This window comes from Molossus molossus, unplaced genomic scaffold (genome assembly GCF_014108415.1).
Source record: "Molossus molossus isolate mMolMol1 unplaced genomic scaffold, mMolMol1.p scaffold_m16_p_6, whole genome shotgun sequence".
In the NCBI taxonomy this organism is placed as follows: domain Eukaryota; kingdom Metazoa; phylum Chordata; class Mammalia; order Chiroptera; family Molossidae; genus Molossus; species Molossus molossus.
In genome coordinates, this window is record NW_023425399.1 from 51,634,397 (window position 1) to 51,659,583 (window position 25,187).

Consider the following 25,187-nt stretch of genomic DNA (forward strand, 5'->3'; position numbering starts at 1 on the left):
TCAATCCATTTACGTTTAAGGTGATTATTGATATGTACTTATGTATTGCCATTTTTGTTTAGTGTGGTTCTATTTTTCTTCCCATTTCTACTGCTAATTACAGCAGTCCTTTTAATATATCTTGCAGTACTGGTTTGGTGCTAATGTATTCCCTTAGCCTTTTTTGTCTGGGAAGCTCTTTATTTGACCTTCTATTTTGAATGAGAGCCTTGCTGGGTAGAGTAGTCTTGGATTCAGATTCTTGTTTTTCATGACTTTGATTACTTCATGCCATTCTCTTCTGGCCTGTAGTGTTTCTTGTGAAAAGTCAGCTGAGAGTCTTATGGGGTTCCCTTTGCAGGTCACCCGTTGCTTATCTCTTGCTGCTTTTAGGATTCTCTCTTTGTCTTTAATTTGAGGCATTTTAATTACTATGTGTCTTGGTGTGGGCCTGTTTGGGTTCTTCTTACTTGGGACTCTCTGTGCTTCTTGAACTTGAATGCTTTCTTCCTTCACCAAATTAGGGAAGTTTTCTGTCACTATTTTTTTGAATATATTCTCTATCCCTTGCTCCTTTTCTTCTTCTTCGGGGACTCCTATGATGCAAATATTATTACGTTTCCAGTTGTCCCATACTTCTCTTAAGCTGTCTTCCTGTTTTTTAATCGTTTTTTTCTTTTGTTTTTCTGATTGGTTGATTTTTTCTACCCTGTCTTCTAATTCACTTATCCGGTCCTCAGCTTCCTCCACTCTGCTTTTTAAACCTTCCAATGTGTTTTTCATTTCTGATATGTCATTTTTTATCTCTTCTTGATGGTTTTTAATTTCCAATTGGCTTATTTTCAGTGTCTCTATGTCCTTACTCATGCTGTTCAGCTTCCTCAAGATCATGGCTCTGAATTCTAGCTCTGTTAACATGCCTAATTGCTCCACATTGATCTCATCTTCGGTGGAGGTCTCTTGCTCTTTCATTTGGCTTCTGTTTCTGTGTTTCACCTTTTTGGCTATCCCTGTGGGCTTTGGAGCCTGTCAAATTTTCCCTGTGGGTGTTGGTGTTCTGCTGTTTGTGGCTCCCTCTCCTGTGTTTAGATGAGCAAGGGAGGACCCACGTTAAACACCACTGTCAAGTCTTACTTTCCTGGTTAAAGTTGCCAGCCCAGGAAAGGTACTGTTATCCTCTAGCTTTTTGCCTGGAGTCTAGCAGTCGAGGTTACTTGATGAGTTTTGGGTTGTCAGTTGATTGAAAAGCTCCCTCAGGTTCTTAGCATAAGGGGATTTCCCAAGGGTGGGGCAGATGCTGGTTGTTAGTGAGCCTCAGTTAGCACTTCAATGGCCCACAGTGGGGGTTGGATCTCTGAGGGAGGGGCTGCTGCCTCTCCCCAGAGCCCTGGGAAGGAGCAATATGGCCACAGTCCTGCGTGGCTGCACTCAGCCAAAGCTTGAGCGCCCTCCAAATACCGAGTGTCCCGACACAGTTCCAGTCCAGTCTGCCCTCCCTCTGCCGGAGCCCCAGGTGAGTGGCTGTGGCTGTTTTAGCCTCTGTCCTGCCTCTGCACTGTGGAGCCGCCTGGGAGTGTAACCGAGGGCGCCGCTCCCACCTAAGGCTGCTGCCGAGCTGCCGACCGTAGGCTCCCAGCCCCCGTCTCGCGCCTTCGCAAGCCTACTGGGATGGAGTCAGTGTCCCTCGTTGTATGGTCCTTGCAAGCTGCTTTTGTGTTGGTTTTTCCCATTGATTTGTCTGTGTTATAGTTGTAATTCCAGTTTGGTTCTGGGAGACGGTCTGTGTAGCTTCCTTTCATTCCGCCGCCATTTTTCCTTTTCCGTCTCTCTCTTTCTTCTTTCCTTTCTCCTTCCACTCTATCTGAAGATAAATGCAAAAATGTTCTCATGTGCCCTGGCCAGTTTGGCTCAGCGGTTAAAGCATTGGGCCACGGTGCAGAGAGGCCTAGGTTCGTTTTCCACTAGGGGCACGTACCTCGGTTGCAGTTTGTCCCCAGCACTTGTTGGGGTCATGTGGGTGGCAACCACTCAATGTGTCTCTCTCACTTTGATGTTTCTCTCTCTCTTCCTCCCTCTCTCCCTCATGCTCTATCTGAAGATAAATGCAAAAATAAAATAAATAATGTCCTTGCATGAGGATAAGAAAAAATGTCCTTGGGTGAAGATCAAAAAAAAAAAAAAAAAAAAAAGCAGCGGTACATATACACAATGGAACATTATGCAGCTGTAAGAAAGAAAGATTTTGTATTCTTTGCGAGAACATGGAGGGACCTGGAGAGTATTATGCTCAGCAAAATAAGCCAGTCAGAGAAAGACAAATACCACATGATCTCACTTATTTGTGGAATATAATGAACAAAAAAAAGCTTATGAAGAAAACAGACCCAGAGAGATAAAAAAGAGCATGGTTGCTACTGACAGACCTCAGAGGAGAAGAGTAGAGGGGAGAAAAGAGATAAACCAAAGAAGTTGTATGCATGTATGCATAACCAATGTTCATAGACAACAATGCTTTGTGGCAGGGGGGCGGGATAGGGAGGAAGGTGTTTTTGGGGAAACAGGAGAAACATCTGTAACAAAAATTAATTAATAATAATTTTTAAAAAACAGTCACAGAGGCAAGGAATTAAAGATGCATGAAGGTAAAAGTAAAAATTGATTTGGTCCATTTATAGGTTAGTGATCTCTCATCTGAAAAAGTGTAAATAACCAGAACTTTCCCAAAGGATTGCCAAATAAGTCATGGAATATATTTGAGCCCAGCAAAACATGCAAGTAATGTCACTCTGAATCTCTTTTGTGTTTATAAAGTAGTTCTTGTTTGTTTGTTTTTTTTAATAACTACATTGCACATCTTAACAGATTGTAAAAGATACAAATTGGTGATACTATGAGAATTTGTTTCCTCCCATGTGTCCCACATTGCAAGGGACATGTGAATCTGTGTGCTCTGATCTTCCTTGTACACCCCACACACTACCTTCTGTTCATGTGTCCCAAATCTTTTTGTTCCCGCTTTGAGCAACCCCCCTGTTAGTGCTCAATGAGTTGCCTCCATCCTTCAGTGAATGGTGTCATCCCACGTCTGGATGACAGGACCTTATAGCATCTTGTTGTTTCCAGTACTACATCCATGTTCATGAGCCATCTGACAATGCCGAATCAAAGGGTAGGACATTTGTTTGTTTTGTCTTAGGGTGCTTCTTAGAAGCATGTTTTAATAAGGAATTTAAAATCTACATTAAACTATCTTAAATTGACTGATGATAGAGCGAAATGAATCAATAGAAAATAATGAAAATAAACTTATTCTTGCCGTCTGCCTGCCGGGATCAGTGCAATGCAGTGAAACTACAAGCACTCTCTGCTTGGAGTGAGGGGAAGATTTTCAAGGTGGCAAAATCTCCAGATCTCTGGATGCAGTCCCATTTATTTACAGATTGGTATCCCCAGGTCACAAGTGGATTTAAGTAAATTATTTCCTTGAGATGGCATTACTGCATACACCCTAGCTTTGTCTCTTGCTTTTTATGGAAAGAGACCTTGAAGCCAAAAGATAACAAACCCTTACTCACATGCAAATGAAGCATCCAATACACATGGGTGGACCAGGTTTGTCCCCAGGCTAGGATTCTGAGAGTGCATTAACACAAGGTTGAGAGTGCTTAACACAAGGTTAAAAAACATCTATCTTCCAACCCCCTAACCCCACAATTCTTATTCCCCAACATGACATGTACACTCTCTGATATTCAGAATAGTTCAGCTTGCTTCCTATTTATCTTCATAGAGTTGTATCATTAAGTACCTTGAGAACATAGAAAAAGTGCCAATAAGCTCTGTATTTTAGGTAAAGTCACTGAGGCATCCCACTGGGAGACTTGTCTTGACTCCTGGCATCAGATTCTGAGAAAATGTGTGCAGCTGAGGTCTATTTTATCCGGCCCTAATGAAGAGCAGAGAATGAGATAAAGTCAAAATGGCAGGCTTGCCTATCCAAAGAACCATTCTTTTTCTAGGTAAGTGGAGGTAATAAAAAACCTGTAAAGACAGGGGCCCTTTGGGGAGTAGAGTCCTTTTAAAAGCTATATTTTATCAAAAAACATTTTGAGACTGCTAGAAAAGTTTAGAGAAGGACTTGCTTGTAACACTCTCAAGGGTTTACCTGCTGTTCTTACTCCAATCACACAGAACAGAAACAAGTTTCCCTCAAGTCTCATCAAGTCTCAATGACTTTTGAGGTATAGTTGACATATAATGTTAATTTCACATATACAGCATTATGGTTCAATATTTGTATATATTGCAAAACTATCATCACAATAAGTTTATTTAACATTGGTCCTTATACATAAAATTTTTTTCTTGTGATGAGGACTTTTAAGATCTACTCTCTTAGCAATTTTCAAATATGCAATACAGTATTACTAACTATACTAGCCATGCTGTACATTATATCCCTATGACTTATGTATTTTATAACTGCAAGTCTATATCTTTTGACTCCCTTTACCCTTTTTACCCCCTGCCTCTGGCAATCAACAGTCTGTTCTCTGTGTCTATTATCATAGTTTTTTCCCCTCTAGATTCTACGTACAAGTGAAATAACACAATATTTGTCTTTCTCTGTCTGACTTATTTCACTTAGCATGATGGCCTCAAGGCCCACCTATGTTGTCACAAATGGCAAAATTTTATTTTTTTGTATGGCTGAATAGTATTCCATTGTGTATATATACCACAATTTCTTTATCCAACTTAAGTTATATACACGTATAGTCTATTATACATAATATTGCAATGAACATAGTGGTGCATATATATTTTCAAATTTGTGTTTTCATTTTCTTTGAATAAATACTAAGAAGTAGGATTGCTGGGTCATGTGGGAGTTCTATTTTTAAATTTTGAGATAACTTAATACTGTATTCTATAGTGGCTGCACCAGTTTACATTCTCATGAGGAGTGTTATAGGGTTCCCTTTTAGCCACATCCTTGCCAGCACTTGTTATTTACTGTCTTTTTTATAATAGTTATTCTAACAGATCTGAGTTAATATCTGTTGGCCATTTGTATATCTTCTTGGAAAAAATATCTATTCAGATCCTCTGCCCATTGTTTTATTGGATTGGGTTTGGATTTTTTTGTTTGTTTGCTATTGAGTTCTATTTTTTAAAAAAAATTCTTGCCTGAAGATGTTTTTTTATTAATTTCAAAGAGAGAGAAAGAGAGAGTGAGAGAAACATCAATGTGACAGAGAAAAATCGGTTAGTTGCCTCCCTTATGCACCCTGAGTGGGGATTGGACCTGCAACCTAGGTATGTGCCCTGACCAGGAATAAAACCTGCAGCCTTTTAGTGTATGGGATGATGCTCCAACTAAGTGAGCCACCCAGCCAGGGCTATGAGTTCTAAATATATTTTTAATATTAACCCCTTATCAGATATATGGTTCACAAATATTTTCTCCCATGTAGTATGTTGCCTTTTCATTTTTTAACAATTTCTTTTCCTATGCAGAACAGGGATGTTTTAAATTGTGTCCATATCACCATATTTCCCTATGACTCCACTGACAGCTTTGGTGCCTGCTTCCCTAAACCTTCACCAACACACTATAGCCAAACTGTTTGTTCTACCATGCTGGCAGGTAAAAAATGACAAGTGATAGTTTCAGTATGCAGTTATCTAATGCATCTTGTATGTATGTCCAAATGTATTTCCTTTTCTGTGAAACATCTACTTGTGTCTCTTGCCAATTTTTCTATCAGATTGTGATAATTTTTATTGATTTTAGATTTTTATATGTTAAGCAAATTAGCCATGTGATAAAATGTGTTGCATGTATTTTCCCCATTTTATTTTTGACTATGATGTTTTTTCAATGCACAATTTTACTATTTTTATGTATTTAAATTTATCTAATGACATTTTTCTACAAAGTTAGCTTATCTGATGACTTCTGGATTTTGTGTCATAATTGAAAGGCTGCCCTATTGAGATAGTTTTAAAAGTTAACAAAATAATTTTGGGAGTTTTTAAAAATAATTTCAGTTTTTACTTTAAGTACTCCCAGCATATGCTTTTAAATACCCTTACGCAAAACAAATCATTGTTTCAGAATGAATTTATTGTTTAGAACCATTTCAGAATCATTAGAAGGCAAATGTGATAGTCAAACTGGGATAATATCATTTTGGAGAAAAATCAATGATGGCTATGAAATAATGAAGCAATTCCAAAGGGGAACTTCCAGAAGTATGTTGAATCACGGCAGTGTCAGTCATAATTTTAGAGTCTCCCAAGGTAAAAACTTAGAGAACACCATGCTTGAGTAATTTCTAGTAAAGTTGTTTTAAAATGTCTTTTTGAAGGGGTCTTCCCAAAATCGTGGCAGAGTGAATGGAAGCTATACAGACTGTCTCCCAGGACCAAACTGGATTTACAACTAAAATTAAGACAAATCATTGTGGGGAAACCAACTGAAAAGCAGCTGGAGAGAACCCATACAACCAGGGACAGAAAATGGACACCAAATTGAGCCTGGTAGGAACTGCAGAAGCACATGGGAAAGGACTGTGAGCCCATGGACAGCACCAAAGACCTGTATTACCTGAGTGGGCTTCCCACTGAGATAGTGAGGGTTTTAAAAAACACCAAATCAGCTACAGGCATTCAACTTGGGCTCCAGCAGAGGGAGGGTGGACTGGAGTGAAACTGTATGGAGAGCTTCTGGGACTCCTGGCTCAGGAGAGAGCTGGATGGGAAGACACCAGGAATTGTGTGTTTATCACTCCGTCACAGGACAATAGCCATATTACTCAAAGAGCCCCTTTTCAGGTCTGGGAATGCAATGGCCCCTTCTGCAGAAATTTAACACCACCAGGCCAGGCAAGAGAAATGCAAATTGAGGCTCATTAACATCTCAATTTAATGAGTGAGCAAGAGCCCCACCTGAGGCTCACCAAAAAACTGAGACCAATGGCCCACAGGCAAAAATCTGGAGGATAACTGAAACTTTCCTTGGCTTGCAAATCTACCCAGGAATGTAATACTTGACAGTTGGTCATCTCACACTAATTCAAGCCCAGTAGAAGGGGCCACAAGCAGTGGAAAACCAACACCCATAGGGAAAATTTGGCAGGCTCCAAAACCTACTGAGACAACCAAAATGGTGAAACAAATCCCAAATGAAAGAACAAGATAATTTAGCAGGACAAGAAATAAATGACAAAATACCATGGCCAGTTTGCTCAGTGGTTAGACCAACGACCTGCTGACCAAAAAGTCCCAGGATTCTCTCTCTCTCTCTCTCTCTCTCTCTCTCTCTCTGTCTCTCCCCCCCCCTCCCTCCCTCCCTCTCACTCTGTTTAAAGATAAACATAAAAATATCCTCAGGGGAGAATTTTAAAAAATTAAATGACAAAGAATTAAGCAAGATATCAGAGGGAGAGTTTAGAGTAATAATCATGAGGAAGCTCGACAACATGAGTAAAGATATAAAAACATTGAAAACCAACCAATTGGAGATGAATAATGACATAGCAGAAATAAATAACACATTGGAAGGAATGACCAACAGAGCAGAAGAAGCCTAGGACTGGATTAGTAAATTAGAAGACAGGGTGAAAAAAAAAAAAATCACACAATCATAAAACCAAAAAGAAAAAAAAATTAAAAATAAAAAAAACAGCCCTGGTAAGATTGGCTCAGCAGTAGTGGGTTGGCCTGCAGACTGATGCGTCTCAGGTTCAATTCCAGTCAAGGGCACATACCTCAGTGGTGGTTTGTCCCCAGCACTATTGTCAGGGTCATGTGGGAGGCAGCCAGTTGATGTGTCTCTCTCACATCCACGTTTCTCTCTCTCTCTCTCTCTCTCTCTCTCTCTCTCTCTTTCTCTCTCTTTTGCTCGTTTTCCCTCTCTCTCACTCTATCTGAAGATAAATAGAAAATTTTCCTTGGGTGAGGATTTTAAAAAAACCAGTAAGACAGCCAAAGAAAACTGTGAAACAATATGAAACGTAACGACATCTGCATCATAGGAGTGTCAGAAGAAGAAGAAAATGGGCAAGGGTTAGAGTATATATTTGAAGAAACAGTGACAGAAAACTTCCCTAATTTGGTGAAGGTAAAAGGTATACAAATTCAACAAGCACAAATAGCCTCAAGTAAGAAGAACACAATGAGGCCCACACCAAGACAATTAATAATTAAAATGCCAAAATTTAAAGAAAGAGAGAGAATCCTAAAGACACCAAGAGGTATGCAACATGTTACCTACAAAGAAAACCCCATAAGGCTATCAGCTAAATTCTCAGCAGAAACACTACAGGCCAGAAGGAAATGGCACAAAGTAGTAAAGGTAACAACAACAACAACAACAAAGATACAAATCCAAGACTATTCTATCTAGCAAGGCTTCCATTTTTTTTTTTTTTAAAAAAAAAAGGTAAAATAAAGACATTTCGAGACAAAAAAAAGAATGAGGGAATATATTAACACCAAACTGGCACTGCAAGAAATGTTAAAAGGACTGCTTTAATAAGCAGAAGAAATAAGAAGAGAAACATAACCATGATAAACAAAAATGGCAATAAATATTTACATATCAATAATAACCTTAAATGCAAATGGATTAAAGGCTCAGATCAAAAGACACAGATTAGCTAAAGGGATAAGACAGCATGACCCATATATATATGTTGTTTACAAGACACCCACCTCACAACAAATGATTCACATAGGTTGAAAGTGAAGTGATGAAAAAATATTTTCCAAGCAAACATACAGGGGAAAAATGCTGGGGTAGCAATACTCATATCTGATAAAATAGACTTCAAAATGAAGGCTATAAATAGAGATAAAGAAAGACACTGCATAATATTGAAAGGATCTATCCAACAGAAGTATATAACCTTAGTAAACATACATGCACCCAACATAGAAGCACCAAAATATATTTCAAAACTTCTAGAGGACTGCACGGGAGAAACTGACAGTGATACAATCATAGCAGGAAATTTCAACACCCCACTGACATCACTGGATAAATCCTCTAGACAAAAAGGTAACAAGAAAACAGAGACTCTAAATGATGCACTAGATCAAATTAATTTAATAGATATCTACAGAGAATTACACACCAAAACTGCAGAATTCACATTCTCCTCAAGTTTACATGGGACATTTTTAAAGATACCCAATGTTAGGACACAAACTAAGTTTCTACAAGTTCAAGAAGATTGAAATCATATCAAGCATCTTTTTAGATCACAATGGCATTAAACTAGAAATCAATCACAACAAAACACGCAAAGACATTTGAACACATGGCAGCTAAATACCATATTATTAAACAAAAAAATGGGTACCAGGAGATCAAAAAAGAAATTTAAAACTTCCTAGAAACCAATGAAAATGAACACACAACAACATGAAATCTGTGGGATGCAGCAAAATCAGTCCTGAGAGGGACATTCATAGCACTTTAAGCCTACCTGAAGAAAAAAAAACAAAAACTTTATATGACTTCCTAAACCTACAAATTAAAGAACTAGAAAGTAAACAAAAATAAAAACCTCTAGCAAGTATAAGGAAAGAAATAGTAAAGGTCAGAGCATACATAAACAACATAGAAACTACAGAAAAAACAAACAATTCAAAAGATCAATGAAACAAAGAGCTGGTTCTTTGAAAAGATAAACAACATTGATGGGCCTTAAACCAGATTTACCAAGAAACAAAGAGAGGACCCAAATAAATAAAATCAGAAATGAAAGAGAAGTAACAACTGACATCACAGAAATACAAAGGATCATTGAAAAATACTATAAACAATTATTGACCAACAAATTGGACAAGCTAGGGAAAATGGACAAATTTCTAGAAACACAGAGTCTCCAAGAACTAAACCAGAAGAAGACAGAAAACTTCAACAGATGAATAACAACTAAGAAAATTGAAAATGTAATAAAAAATTACCAGCAAACAAAGGCCTGGACCCGTACAGCTTCACAGGGGAGTTTTACCAAAATTTCAAAAAAGATCTAACACCCATTCTCCTAAAACTATTCAAAAAAAATCCAAGAAGAAGGAAGACTATCAAACACATTTTATGAGGCCAGCTTAAGTCTAATTCCAAAACCAGACACAGACACTACAAAGAAAGAAAACTACAGGCCAATATCCCTGATGAACATAGATGCCAAAATCCTCAACAAAATCTTAGCAAATCGAATTTACCAATACATAAAAAAAAAATTCTTCACCCATAATCAGGTGGGATTCATCCCAGGGATGTAAGGCTGGTACAATATTCACAAGTCAATAAATGCAATGTACCACATAAACAAAATGAGATAAAAAAAACAACAACATATGATCATATTAATAAATGCTGAAAAAGCATTTGACAAAACCCAGGACCTGATAAAAATGCCTAGCAATGTTGAAATAGAGTGATCAAATCTCAATATAGTAAAGGTCATATATGAAAAACCTACAAAACGTGGGCAAAAATTAAAAGCATTTCCATTAAGAACAAGAACAAGACAGGGATACCCACTTTTGCCACTCTTATTTAACATAGTACTAAAGGTCTTAGCCACAGCAATTAGAAATGAGGAAAAATAAAAGGGATCCAAATTTGAAAGGAGAAAGTGAACTGTCATTATTCTCAGATGACATGTATTGTACATAAAAAACCTAAAGACTCCATCAAAAATCTAGTAGAGTTAAAAAACAAATTTGGCAAGGAAGCTGGATACAAATTAATGTCAAGAAATTGACAATATTCTTATACACCAATCAAGAATTCACAGAGATAAAAATAGCGGCGGAGTGAATGGAAGCTACACAGACCATCTCCCAGGATCAAACTGGAATTACAACAAAAATAAAGACAAATCATCAGAAAAACACAACAAAAAAGCAGCTTGGAAGACCACATAACCAGGGACACTGACTCAATCCTGTAGGCTTGCGGAGACGTGAGAGTGGGTTGGGAGCCCACAGTTGTCAGTGGCCTTAGCTGTGAGCAGCAGCCTTGGGTGGGAGTGGCGGCCTTAGCTGGGAGCAGCAGCCTTAGCTTGGAGCAGTGGCCTTGGCTGGGAGCGGTGGCCTTGGTTGGGAGCACCGGCCATGCCTGGGAGCAGAGGCCATGCCTGGGAGCAGAGGCCTTGGCTGTGAGAGCAGCCTTAGCTGGGAGCAGCACCCTCGAGTTAAACTTCCAAGCGGCTCCATAGCTCAGAGCTGGGACAGAAGCTAACAAAGAAGCAGCCACTTACACTGTGCTCCGGCAGAGGGAGGGCATACAGGACTGGAACTCTGTGAGGACATTCGGGATTTAGAGGGCGCTCATAGCTTTTGCTGAATTGTGGCCATGCAGGACTGTGGTCATCTTACTCCTTCCCAGGGCAATAGGGAGATGTGGCAGCCCCACCCTCGAAGATTCAACCCCACCCGATGGCCATTGAAATGTTAATTAAGGCCCATTAACAACCAGAATCTGCCCCACCCTCAAAAATCCTTTTACACTGAGCACCTGAGGAAGTTTTTCATTCAACTGAGAAGCCACATTTCTTCACTAACCCATACTGAGAACCTCCAGGCAAAAAACTACAAAATAACGGTATTATTCCCTGGGCTAGAAACTTTAATCAGGAAACTAAGACTTGACAGTGTTGTGTAAAATGGGTCCTCCTATGCTCATCCAAACTCGGGAGAGGGAGCCATAAACAGCAGAATACCAAAACCCACAAGAAAAATTTGGCAGGCTCCAAATCCCACTGTGATAGCCAAAATGGTGAAACACAGAAACTGAAACCTAATGAAAAAATAAGAGAACTCTACCAAAGAGGAGATGAATGAGGTGCAGTTAAGCAAGTTAAGAGAACTAGAATTCAGAGCCATAATCTTGAGGAAGCTTAACAGCATGTGTAAAAACATGAGCACCATGAGTAAAGACAGAAATGTTGAAAATCAACCAGTTGGAAATTAAAAAACACAAAGAAGAAATGAAGAAGGACAGCAGAAATAAAGAACACATTGGAAGGTCTAAATAGCAGAGTAGACGAAGCTGAGGACTGGATCAGTGAATTAGAAGATAGGGTAAAAAAAATCAACCAATCAGAAAACCAAAAGAAAAAAACACAATTAAAATACAGGAAGAGAACTGTGGGACAACTGGAAATGTAATGACATTTGCATCATAGGAGTCCCTGAAGAAGAAGAAAATGAGCAAGGGATAGAGAATATATTTGAAGAAATAGTAACAGAAAACTTTCCTAACATGGTGAAGGAAGAAGGCATTCAAGTTCAAGAAGCACAGAGAGCCACAAGTAAAAAGAACACAAACAGGCCCACACCAAGACACATAGTAATCAAAATGCCAAAAATTAAAGACAAAGAGAGAATCCTAAAAGCAGCAAGAGATAAGCAACAGGTTACCTACAAAGGAAACCCCATAAGGCTCTCAGCTGACTTCTCAAAAGAAACACTACAGGCCAGAAAGAAATGGCATGAGGTAATCAAGGTCATGAAAAACAAGGATCTGAATCCAAGACTACTCTACCCAACAAGGCTATCATTCAAAATAGAAGGTCAAATAAAGAGCTTCCGAGACAAAAAAAAAAAAGGCTAAGGGAATATATTAGCACCAAACCAGCACTCCAAAAAATGTTAAAAGAACTGCTATAATGAGCAGGAAAATAAAGAAAGAAAAATATAACCACACTGAACAAAAATGGCAATAAATAAATATATATCAATGATAACCTTACATGTAAATGGATTAAGTTCTTTTTTTTTTTTTTTAGTTTTGCCTGCTTTATTTAATTTTTTGTTTTTTTTTGTTACAGATGTTTCTCCCTTTTTACCCCATTAGCACCCCCTCCCCACCCCACACCCGCCCCGTCCCCGGCTTTGTTGTCCATGTCTATTGTTTATATGTACATGCATATAAGTTCTGTGGTTTATCTCTTCCAACCCCCCCACCCCCCCTTCTGACGGATGTCAGTCTGTGTCCTACTTTCATGTTTCTGGGTCTACCGTATTCCTCAGACTGTAATGTTCATTATATTCCGTATATAAGTGAGATCATGTGGTATTTGTCTTTTTCTGCTTGGCTTGTTTCACTTAGGATAATACTTTCCAGGTCCCTCCATGTCGTCTCAAAGGATACGAGATCTTTCTTTCTTACAGCTGCATACTACTCCATTGTGTATATGTACTACTGCTTTTTTATCCATTCTTCTACTGATGGACACTTGGGATGTTTACAGATCTTAGCTATTGTAAATAGTGCTGCTATGAACATGGGGGTACATATATTCTTTCTGATTGGTGTTTCAGGCTTCTTAGGGTATATTCCTAGAAGCGGGATCACTGGGTCAAATGGAAGTTCAATTTTTAATTTTTTGAGGTAACACCATATTGTTTTCCATAGTGGCTGCACCAGTCTGCATTCCCACCAGCAGTGTATTACAGTCCCCATTTCTCCACACCCTCGCCAACACATGTTGTTAGATAATTTGTTGATGGCAGCCATTCTGACAGGTGTGAGGTGATACCTCATTGTTGTTTTAGTTTGCATCTCTCAGATGATTAGTGATGTTGAGCATTTCCTCATATGTCTCTTGGCCATTTGTATGTCCTGTTTGAAGAGGTGTCTATTCAGCTCCTCTGCCCTTTTTTTAATTGGGTTCTTTTTCTTCCTTTTGTTCAGTTGTATGAGCACTCTATGTATATTGGAAATTAACCCCTTATCTAATATATCATTGGCAATTATGCTCTCTCATACAGTGGGTAGCCATTCTGTTTTGATGATTGTATCTTTTGCTGTGCAGAAGCTTTTGAGTTTGATGTAGTCCCATGTGTTCATTTTTTCCTTAGTTTCTGTTGCCTTAGGTGATGTATCAATGAAAATTCTGCTCCGTATGATGTCCAAATTTTGTTGCCTATATTTTCTTCTAGAATTGTTATGGATTCACAGGTCACATTTAAGTCTTCTATCCATATTGAGTTTATTTTTGTGTATGGTGTAAGTTGATGGTCTAGTTTCATTTTTTTGCATGTAGCTGTCCAATTTTCCCAACACCATTTATTAAAGAGGCTGTCCTTACTCCACTGTATGCTTGTGCCACCTTTGTCAAATATTAATTGAGAATATTTCCTTGGGTCCATTTCTGGGTTTTCAGTTCTGTTTCACTGGTCTATATGCCTGTTCTTGTGCCAGTAGCAGGCTGTTTTGATTACAGTCACATTGTAGTATAACCTGATATCTGGTATTGTGATCCCACCTACTTTGTAATGGATTAAATTCTTAGATAAAAAGACACAGAATAGCTGATTGGATAAGAAAGCATGACTCATCTATATGTTGTTTACAAGACTCCCACCTCACAACAAAAGACTCACATAGTTTGAAAGTGAAGGGATGGAAAAAATTCTTCCAAGCAAACAAAAAGAAAAAAAAAGCTGAGGTAGCAATACTCATATCTGATAAAATAGATTTAAAAGTGAAAGCCATAACTAGAGACAAAGAAGGCCACTACATAATATTGAAATGATCTATACAACAGAAAGATATAACCTTGATAAACATATATGCATACAATATAGGAGCACCAAAATATATTAAAAATCTTCTGGAGGACTTCCAAGGAGAAATCGACAGCAATACAACCATAGCGGGGGACTTCAACACTGTGCTGACGTCATTGGATAGATCCTCTAGGCAAAAAATTAGCAAGGAAACAGAGACTCTAAATGAAACACTAGACCAAATGGATTTAATAGATATCTACAGAGAATTACACCCCAAAACTACAGAATACACATTCTTCTCAAGTACACATGGGACATTCTCAAAGATAGACCACATGATAGGACACAAACTAAATCTCTACAAGTTCAAGGAGATTGAAATCATGTCAAGCATCTTCTCAGATCACAATGGCATGAAACTAGAAATCAATTGCAACAAGAACATGCAAAGACATTTCAACACATGGAGGGTAAATATCATGTTATTAAACAATGAATGGGTTACCGAGGAGATCAAGGAAGAAATTAAAAACTTCCTGGAAACCAATGAAAATGAACACACAACAACACAAAATCTATGGGATGCAGCGAAAGCATTTCTGAGAGGAAAACTCTAGGCCTACCTCAAAAAAAACAGGAAAAATCTCTAATAGACTACCTAACTTCACAACTTAAAGAACTAGAGAGCAAACAAAAAGAAAACCCCAGATACAGTAGAAGAAAGGAAATAGTAAATATCAGACCAGAAATAAACAACATAGAGTCCAAAAAAAAAAAAAAAAAAACAATTCAAAGGCTCAATGAAACAAAGCTGGTTTTTCAAAAAGATAAACAAGATTGATGGACCCTTACCTAGACTCACCAAGAAATAAAGAGAGAGAACCCAAATATGCAAAATCAGAAATGAAAGAGAAGATGTAACAACTGACACCTCAGAAATACAAAAGATCATTAACAACTACTATGAACAATTAAATGGCAGCAAATTCGACAATCTAAGCGAAATGGACAAATCTATAGAAACACATAGTCTCCCAAAACTGGAGCAGAAAGAGATAGAAAACTTGAACAGACCAATAACAATCGAGGAAATTGAGATGTAATCAAGAATCTCCCAGTAAACAAACCCAAGCCCGGATGGATTCACGGGGGAGTTTAACCGAATATTCAAAGAAGAACTAACACCCATTCACCTCAGACTATTTCAAAAAATTCAAGAAGAAAGAAGACTTCTAAACTTGTTTTATGAAGCCAGCATAATTCTAATTCCAAAACCAAAAAAAAGACACTACAAAGAATAAAAACTACCAGACAATATCCCTGATGAACATAGATGCCAAAATCCTGAACAAAATACTAGCAAATTGGATCCAGCAATACACCAAATAAATTATTCACCATGACCAAGTGGGATTCATCCCAGGAATGCAAGGCTGGTACAATATTCACAAATCAATAAACATGATACACTACATATGTGGTACATATACACAATGGAGTACTATGCAGCTGTAAGAAAGAAAGATCTCTTATCCTTTGAGACTACATAAAGGGACCTGGAAAGTATTATCCTAAGGGAAACAAGCCAAACAGAGACAGACAAGTGTCATATGATCTCACTTATTTATGAAATATAATGAACATAACAGTCTGAGGAATGGGGTATTCTCAGAGTCATGGAAGTGGGATATATACTGACAATCCCCAAAAGAGAGGGTGTTGGGGGAGTGATAAACCACAGAACTTATATGCATGTATGCATGAACAATGGACATGGACAACAAAGCTGGGGATAGGTCTGGGAGGGAGTGGGGTAAATCAGTGCGGGGAAAAAGGAGAAACATCTGTAACCAAAAAAATGAATTAATTTTTTAATTAACTAGAAAAGTAAAATAAAATAAAAAACACATGACAATTGAAAAAAATAATCACCTTAAATATGAATAGACTGAAAGCTTGGATAAAAAGACACAGTGTAGCCCTGGCCGGTTTGGCTCAGCGGTTAGAGCGTCGACCTGCGGTACAGAGAGACCCGGGTTCGGTTCCCGCTAAGGGCGCATACCTCGGTTGCAGTTTGTCCCCGGCCCTGGTTGGTCGTGCGGGTGGCAGCCACTCGATGTGTCCCTTCACGTCGATGTTTCTCTCTCTCTCTCTCTCTCTCTTCCTTCCTCTCTCTCCCTCCCACTCTATCTGTACAAAAAATGGAAAAATAACCTCGGGTGAGGATAAAAAAAAAAAAAAAAGACACAGTGTAGCTGATTGGATAAGAAAGCATGACTCATCTATATGTTGTTTACAAGACACCCACCACACAGCAAAAGACTCACATAGATTGAAAGTGAAGGGATGGAAAAACATCTTCCAAGCAAATGGAAAGAAAAAATAAACTGAAGTAGCAATACTCATATCAAATAAAATCGATTTCAAAATGATAAAATAGATTTCACAACTAGAGACAAAAACGGCCACTATATAATATTGAAAGAATCTATCCAACAGGCAGATATAACCTTGATAAACATATATGCACCCAACATAAGAGCACCAAAATATATTAAAAATCTTCTGGAAGACTTTGAAGGAGAAATCGACAGCAATAGAATCATAGCAGGGGACTTCACTGGATGACATCCTCTAGACAAAAAATTAGCAAGGAAACACAGACTCTAAAGGAAGCACTAGACCAAATGGATTTAATAGATATCTGCAGAGAATTACACCCAAAAACTGCAGAATTCACATTCTTCTCAAGTGCACATAAAACATTCTCAAAGATAGACCATATGGTAGGGCACACTAAGTCTCTCCAAGTTCAAGAAGATTGAAATTATATCAAGCATCTTCTCAGATCACAATGGCATGAAACTAGGAATCAATTGCAACAAGAACATGCAAAGACATTTGAAAACATAAAGGCTAAATAGCATGTTATTAACCAATGAATGAGTTACCAAAGAAATCAAGAAAGAAATTAAAAACTTCTTGGAAACCAATGGAAATGAACACACAACAACACAAAATCTATGAAATGCAGCAAAAGCAGTTCTGAGAGGGAAGTTTATAGCACTATAGACCCACTTTAGAACACAAGAAAAATTTCTAATTGATTACCTAACCCACAACTTAAATACTAAAGAGCAAACAAAAGGAAAACCCCACAACAAGTAGCAGGAAAGAAATAGTATAGATCAAAGCAGAAAAAAAAGGACATGGAGACCAAAAACAAAAAACGAAATACAATTCAAAGGACCAATGAAACAAAGAGCTAGTTCTTTGAAAAGATAAGCAAGATTGATGGACCCTTAGCTAGACTCACCAAGAAACAAAAAGAGAGAAACCAAATACACAAAATCAAAAATGAAAGAGAAGAAGTAACAACTGCCACCACAGAAATACAAAAGATTGTTAACAACTACTAGGAAAAATTATATGGCAACAAATTTGACAATCTAAGTGAAATGGACAAATTTCTAGAAACACATAGTCTCCCAAAATTGAACTGGGAAGAGATAGAAAACTTGAACAGACCAATAACAATCGAGGAAATTGAAGATGTAATCAAGACTCTCTCAGCAAACAAAAGCCCAGGCCCAGATGGCTTCATGGAGGAGTTTTACTGAACATTTAAGAAAGAATTAACACCCTTTCTCCTCAAACTCTTTCAGAACATTCAAGAAGAAGGAAGACTTACAAACTTGTTTTATGAGGACAGCATAATTCTAATTCCTAAAGCAGAAAAAGACCCTACAAAGAAAGAAAACTATAGTCCAATATATCTAATGAACATAGACCCCAAAATCCTGAACAAAATACTAGCAACTCGGATCTAACAATACATTAAAAAATTATTCACCATGAACAAGTGGGATTCATCCCAGGGATGCAAAGCTGGTACAATATTAGCAAATCAATAAGTGTGATACACCACATAAACAATATGAAGAATAAAAACCTCAAAATCATATCAATAGATTCTGAAAACTCATTTGACAAAATCCAGCATCCATTTCTGATAAAAACACTCAGCAATCTGGGAATAGAGGAATCATATCTTGAAATAATAAAGGCCATATATGAAAGACCTACAGCAAACATCAAACTCAATGGGCAGAAACTAAAAGCATTTCCCTTCAGAACAGAAACAAGACAGGAGTGCCCACTTTCACCACTCTTATTTAACATAGTACTAGAAGTCTTAGCCACAGCAATCAAACATGAAATAAAAATATAAGGGATCCAAATGGAAAAGGAGGAAGTGAAACTGTCATTATTCGCAGATGACATCATACTATACAAAGAAAACCCCAAAGACTCTATCAAAAATTTACTAGACTTAATAAATAAATTTGGCAAAGTAGCAGTATACAAAATTAACTGCAAGAAATCAATGGCATTCTTATACACCAATGATGAACTCACAGAAAGAGAAACTGAAAAAACAATCCCATTTACCATCATGGGAAAAAATTAAGATACTTATGAATAAACTTAACCAAAGAGCTATTTGCAGAAAACTACAGGACATTAGAAAAAGAAATAGAGGAAGATATAAAAAAGTGGAAGCACATACCTTGTTCATGAATTGGAAGATTTAACATCATTAAAATGTCCATATTACCCAAAGCAATCTGTAGATTCAATGCAATCTCCATAAAAATACCAACAACATATTTCACAGAACTTGAACAAATACTTCAAAAGTTCATATGGAACCAAAAAAAAAACACCACAAATAGCCACGAAAATCTTGAAATAGAAGGACAAAGTAGGTGGGATCACAATACTAGATATCAGGTTATACTACATAGCTACTGTAATCAAAAGACCTTGGTACTGGCACAAGAACAGGCATATAGACAAGTGGAACAGAACTGAAAACCCAGAAATGGACCCAAGACATTACGCTCAATTAATATTTGACAAAGGAGGCAAGAGCATACAGTGGAGTAAGAACAGCCTCTTTAATAAATGGTGTTGGGAAAATTGGACAGCTACATGCAAAAAATAAAACTAGACCATAAACTTACACCATACACAAGAATAAACTCAAAATGGATAAAAGACTTAAATGTGACTCATGAGTCCATAAAAATTCTTGAAGAAACTGAAGGCAACAAAATTTTAGACATCATACGCAGCAGAATTTCCACTGATACATCACCTAAGGCAACAGAAACAAAGGAGAAAATGAACACATGGGACTACATCAAACTCAAAAGCTTCTGCACAGCAAAGAAAACACCATCAAAATGGAAAGGCAACCCACTGTATGGGAGTGCATCATTGCCAATGATATATCAGATAAGGGGTTAATTTTCAAAATATATAAAGTACTCATACACCTCAACGAAAGGAAGACAAAGAACCCAATTAAAATATGGGCAGAGGGGCTGAATAGACATCTCTCCAAACAGGACATACAATTGGCCAAAGACATATGAAGAGATGTTCAACATCACTAATCATCAGAGAGATGCAAATTAAAACACAATGAGGTATCACTTTACACCTGTCAGAATGGCCTCCATCAACAAATCATCAAATAATAGGTGTTGTTAAGGTTGTGGAGAAAAGGGGACTCTAGTACACTGTTGGTGGGAATGCTGATTGGTGCAGCCACTATGGAAAACACCAAGCTGTTACCTCAAAAAATTAAAAATTGAACTGCCATTTGACCCAGTGATCCCACTTCTACGAATATACCCTAAGAAGCCTGAAACACCAATTAGATAGAATATATGTACCCTTATGTTTATAGAAGCACTATTTGCAATAGCTAAGTTCTGGAAACAGCTCAAGTGTCCATCAGTAGACAAATGGATATAAAATCTGTGGTACATATACACAATGGAGTACTATGCAGCTGTAAGAAAGAAAGATCTCTTATCCTTTGAGACGACATGGAGGGACCTGGAAAGTATTATCCTAAGCTAAACAGAGAAAGACAAGTATCATATGATTTCACTTATTTGTGGGATATAATGAACATAACAGTGTGAGGAATAAGGTAGTCCCAGAGATGTGAAAGTGAGGTACAGACTGACAATCCCCAGATGAGGGGCTGGTGGAAGATAAACCACAGAACTTAAATGTATGTATGCATGAACAATGGACCTGGACAACTTAGCTGGGGACAGGGTGGGGAGAAAGGAAGAGTGGGGAATCAGTGGGGAGGAAAGGAGAAACATCTGTAACAAAAATAAATAATTAATTTTAAAAATTCTAAAACATTTAAAAAGTAATAATAAAGGAAACCTGAACCAAATGTCCTTTAGAAACCAGTGAAAACTTGACCACTCTGCTCCCCCTCGCCCTGTTACAGTTCTTAAGGCCCTGCAGTCCACCCAGAAGGCTGTCCATAAACACATTTGCAATGCCCTGCCTGTGCCCACTTTGGACCCAGTGCACCCTTTCCAGCCTGGGGACTCAGTGTTGGTAAGGAAGTTCACCACCCAGGGACTGAATCCGGCCTGAGAGGGACCATGCACTATCACCCTGCCTGCACCAATGCAGTCAAGGTCAACGGCATCCCAGTCTGCCTGCACCATTCCCGACCGAAGGTGGAAAAAGCAGAATAGACGGTACAGGCCTCTCCAGATCCCTTAGAAATGAGACTCTTACATTTATCGGGACTCTAATTTTTCTGATTATGACTGTACAGTAGAATCCTTATAGATCTGGTCCCCAATAGAACTGGGAACTTAAGAATGGAATATTGGGGGTGGTCTTAAGAAGTGTCACCACAAAGGGATAGAAAAACCTGTTTTCAGTCTTGACCTATGTGACCTCATGAGAGGCACCATAGGCACAGATGGTATTACTGAAGATTGATGTCATATAGAAGGGCCCTTTCCCTGGGGTTATGAAACATCTACAGGGGAATGGGGACAACAGGGGGTAGGAGTCTATGTACAAGGGAGCGGTACAGTCACCACAAGTTGCTTGAATGCAATTGAATACTTTTGTTCACCTCAGGGTTGTGAAACCATATTTACTACTAAGGGCTATATAAGAAGCAGGCACCCTCATATAGATTTTAGAAGGTTAACTGAGCCCAAGAGTTTCTTTATAGGAAAATCTAACCCTATTCAGATTAATGTCATTAATCAGCTAGACCTTAATTAGGCCATAGGAATGACATAGGGGCTGACTGCTAGTTATGCCTAAATTAGGGGCCACCTTATTATATAGGGCTAGGCCTCTCCGAGTACATTTCCCAGACCACAAATGCTGACAACTGTACATGGGACCAGCCCAAGTTAACTTTGGGGGATATCCAGGGGCAAGGAACTTGCATAATCTCACCTATGTATAACCTCCAGCAATACAAAAGAGACAAGGTTTACATCTCCTTTTTCCTCAAGTAGAGAGGACTGTGTGGTACTAGTCAAAACTTACTGTTTCTATGCCAATAACTTGGGAATACTACAGGGAAAGAGTTAATATCCTTAATAAAAAAAAAAAAGGCAATAATTTGACTTGTACATAAAACCAGTGGGAATGTACTAACTCCATTCTGACCCTCAGTTACTGCACATACATACCCTGGCAGATTCTTTTTTGTAAACATAAGGGCCGTGATAAACCTAAAGAAAACTATAAAGATAAAGAGTTAATGATGGCCTTGGGAAACTCAGAGGAACCTTGAGAAAAAAGAGATTAATGGTTGCCCTAACCTCTAACAGCTGCTCTTACCCCCCTTTCTATCAGTTCCCCCCGCTTAACTGTGCCAAAAGCAGCACCAAGAATGTAGTCTCTTTCTCTGTAGTTTATGTCTATATAAGTGGGCAACAAAGAAGGCTTGGGTGTCAATTTAGGGAGAGCCCCCCTTCAGCCTGCCGGTGTAATAAAGTACTTCTTTACAATTCGAGGAGGAAAAAAAAAAAAAAAAAAAGCTGTGGTACATATACACAATGGAGTACTATTCAGCTGTAAGAAAGAAAGATCTCTTATCCTTTGAGACTACATGGAGGGACCTGGAAAGTATTATCCTAAGCGAAATAAGCCAAGCAGAAAAAGACAAATACCACATGATCTCACTTATTTGTGGAATACAATGAATAAAACAGTCTGAAAATGGGGTAGTCCCAGAGATGTGGAAGTGGGGTACAGACTGATGATCCCCAGAAGAGGGGTGGAAGGGGGAGAGATAAACCACAGAACTTGCATGTATGCATGTATGCATGTATGCATGAACAATGGACATGGACAACAAAGCTGGGGATGGGGTAGGGGAGATGGGGAGGAGGGTGTCAGTGGGGAAAAAAAGGAGAAACATCTGTAACAAAAATAAAATAAAATAAAAAATTTTTCTTTCCACTTGGTGCTTGCATAAAAATATTAAGTAATATTAACATATTATCTCTGTTTTTATTTACCTTTGGGGTTGGACTTGGGAGAACTGGAGGAAATAGAAGAGGACACTGGTCTGGGGAATAGAGGCCTGGGGAGGCTGGCAGGTAACCCCAGGCACCTGTCTAGGACACGATTTTCCTAACATGGTGCCTTGTCAGTGGTAAGGCCAAGGTCAGCCATGCTCCTGATACTGTTTTGTCAGGGTAAATTGGTCCCCCAGAGTGGATAGGAGAGTGTGTTCTCCAAGTCAAAATCTTTGCCTCTGGCAAGGAAAAAATGCAAGATGTATGTCACTTTCACACAAGAAGTACTTCATAAAGACCATCAAGACCAGGCTTGCCAGTGTTTGGTGACTGGTGTTGGGAGGAGATTCCAATATATCAATCGCACTCCACGACCCAAAAACCAGTAATTAGGAGAAAGACAGATAAATAGAAGCACACACATGTACACATAGCTTACAGAGCTGTTCCTTTAAAGGATGTTGCTCCCTTTGTAAATTCTATTTGAGAGCATACTCAGGGTTTTTTGGTTGTTGTTTTTTTTTTCGGTTTTAATTATTTTTTGCCAGTGTTTTGGGGGAGAGGGAGCTGGGTTAAGAACATGGAAGTGGAAATAGCAGTGAGATTTGATTTTACTGAGCACATCAAAGTGCCTGAGCACAACGTCTTTAGGGCAAAAATGAATTAGGTTTTGTGGTGCTCTTGTGTTGAGGGGGCGAGGGGAGGTGGGCTCAGGCCCCTGCCACTTGGTGTCATGGCTCCTTTCGGAAGTTGTCATTTTGTAAAGGGAGCAAATGCCCTAAACTTTATGGGGGAGAGGGGTGTGAGTGTGCGTGTTTGTATTTTTAAATTTTAAAGTAAATTCTTCACAAATTATAAATGCAACATGTTTATCTCAAACAAAACATCATGTAGATCCATATAAAGAAACCGTAGACACCCTGGCCAGGTGAATTAGTTGGTTAGAGTGTCATCTCATACACCAAAGAATTGTGAGTTTGATTTCTGGTCAGGGCACATACCTAGGTTGTGGGTTCAATATCCTGCCAGGGTGAGGCACTTATGGGAGGCAGCTGATCGATGTTTCTCTCTCTCAAAATCAACAAAAAGCTTCTCTTTAAATGAGTATTTAAAAAAAAAAAAGCCCTGGTCTGTTTGGCTCAGCAGTTAGAGCATTGACCTGTAGACCAAAGGGTTGCAAGTTCAATTCCCGATCAGTGGCACATACCTGGGTTTCAGGTTCATTCCCTGGCCCCAGTCCAGGTGCCTGCGGGAGACAACCAGTGTGTCTCTTTCACATTGATGTTTCTCTCTCTCTCTTTCCCCTTCCCTTCCTTTCTACCACTCTCTCTAAAAAAATCAATGGAAAAATTATCCTCCAGTGAGGATTTAAAAACAGAAGAAGAATCAATTGGCAAGGCCTGCCCACCTCCACTCTTTAGTGTGAAAAGCCCATGTGTGACCTGTGCTGCCTGTTGTCCAGGGCAGGGCTCTGTTTTAGTGTATGAAGGTGAGACCATACCAGACAATAAGTCAGATCTTCCCCCTGCAGCCCCACTGGGAACCCCAGTGTCTTCAAGCCTGAGGGTTTAAGTCCACTCCAGTCCCCTGCACCCTGATGGCATTCTGTTGATCACAGTAAAAACCGAACCTATTTCCCAAGCTCAAGGGAAGCTCCAGGCCGTTTGGTGTCCTTTACTGCAGTGCTTGCCTAACCTCCCCTCTTATCCCAAGGCTGAGGACCATCAGCCACGTGGTCACATTCCCTGCTCTTTGCAATCCACTTACATTCTGGGCATTTTCAGGGCTTTCCCAGTCAGATTCATGTTAACTACCTGTCCTGACACTTCTGTGGTGCCACTGGCCTTTCCTGTGGGCTGGTGTGATAGTACCTCCTTTGGGCCCCTCTGGTTCCACAAACTCATGTCACCTATATAGACTTGGGCAGGCCTAGCCCACTATAGCTTGATAGGTGTTCTGTCCCTCCTGTGAAAATGATTTCCTCAAAATAAAAGCCCAGATCTTCCCTCTTTCTCTCCTTCAGTAAAGGGCCTGACATCCCAGGGTCTGTGCATGTTTGATGAATTAGGCATGTTTTTTATTTGCTTGGTGTTTTGTGTAGTTTTTTTTCTTTTCTTTCTTTTTTTTTAATCAAGAAGGTTAATAAGGCTACTGGATCTTTATTTCAAACATGCTTTCTTTTTCCCAACACATTTTGATCAGAACAAGGGGTCAATTTGGTGACGTGCTGCTCCAACCACTCCTGGGCACCCTGCGTGCACTTTAGCACTTGGGTATTTGGCATTG

General features: G+C 38.8%; 1 protein-coding gene across 1 annotated transcript in view; it reads left to right on the top strand.

Annotated features, from left to right (window-relative positions):
- Positions 1-22,909: 22,909 nt before the first annotated feature.
- Positions 22,910-25,187, top strand: part of PYGB (glycogen phosphorylase B) — a gene marked incomplete at its 5' end in the record, with an annotated part of 67,771 nt that continues 65,493 nt past the window's right edge. The window contains 1 exon segment of the mRNA XM_036245934.1: positions 22,910-22,982. Coding sequence (XP_036101827.1) covers positions 22,910-22,982 — 73 coding nt within the window.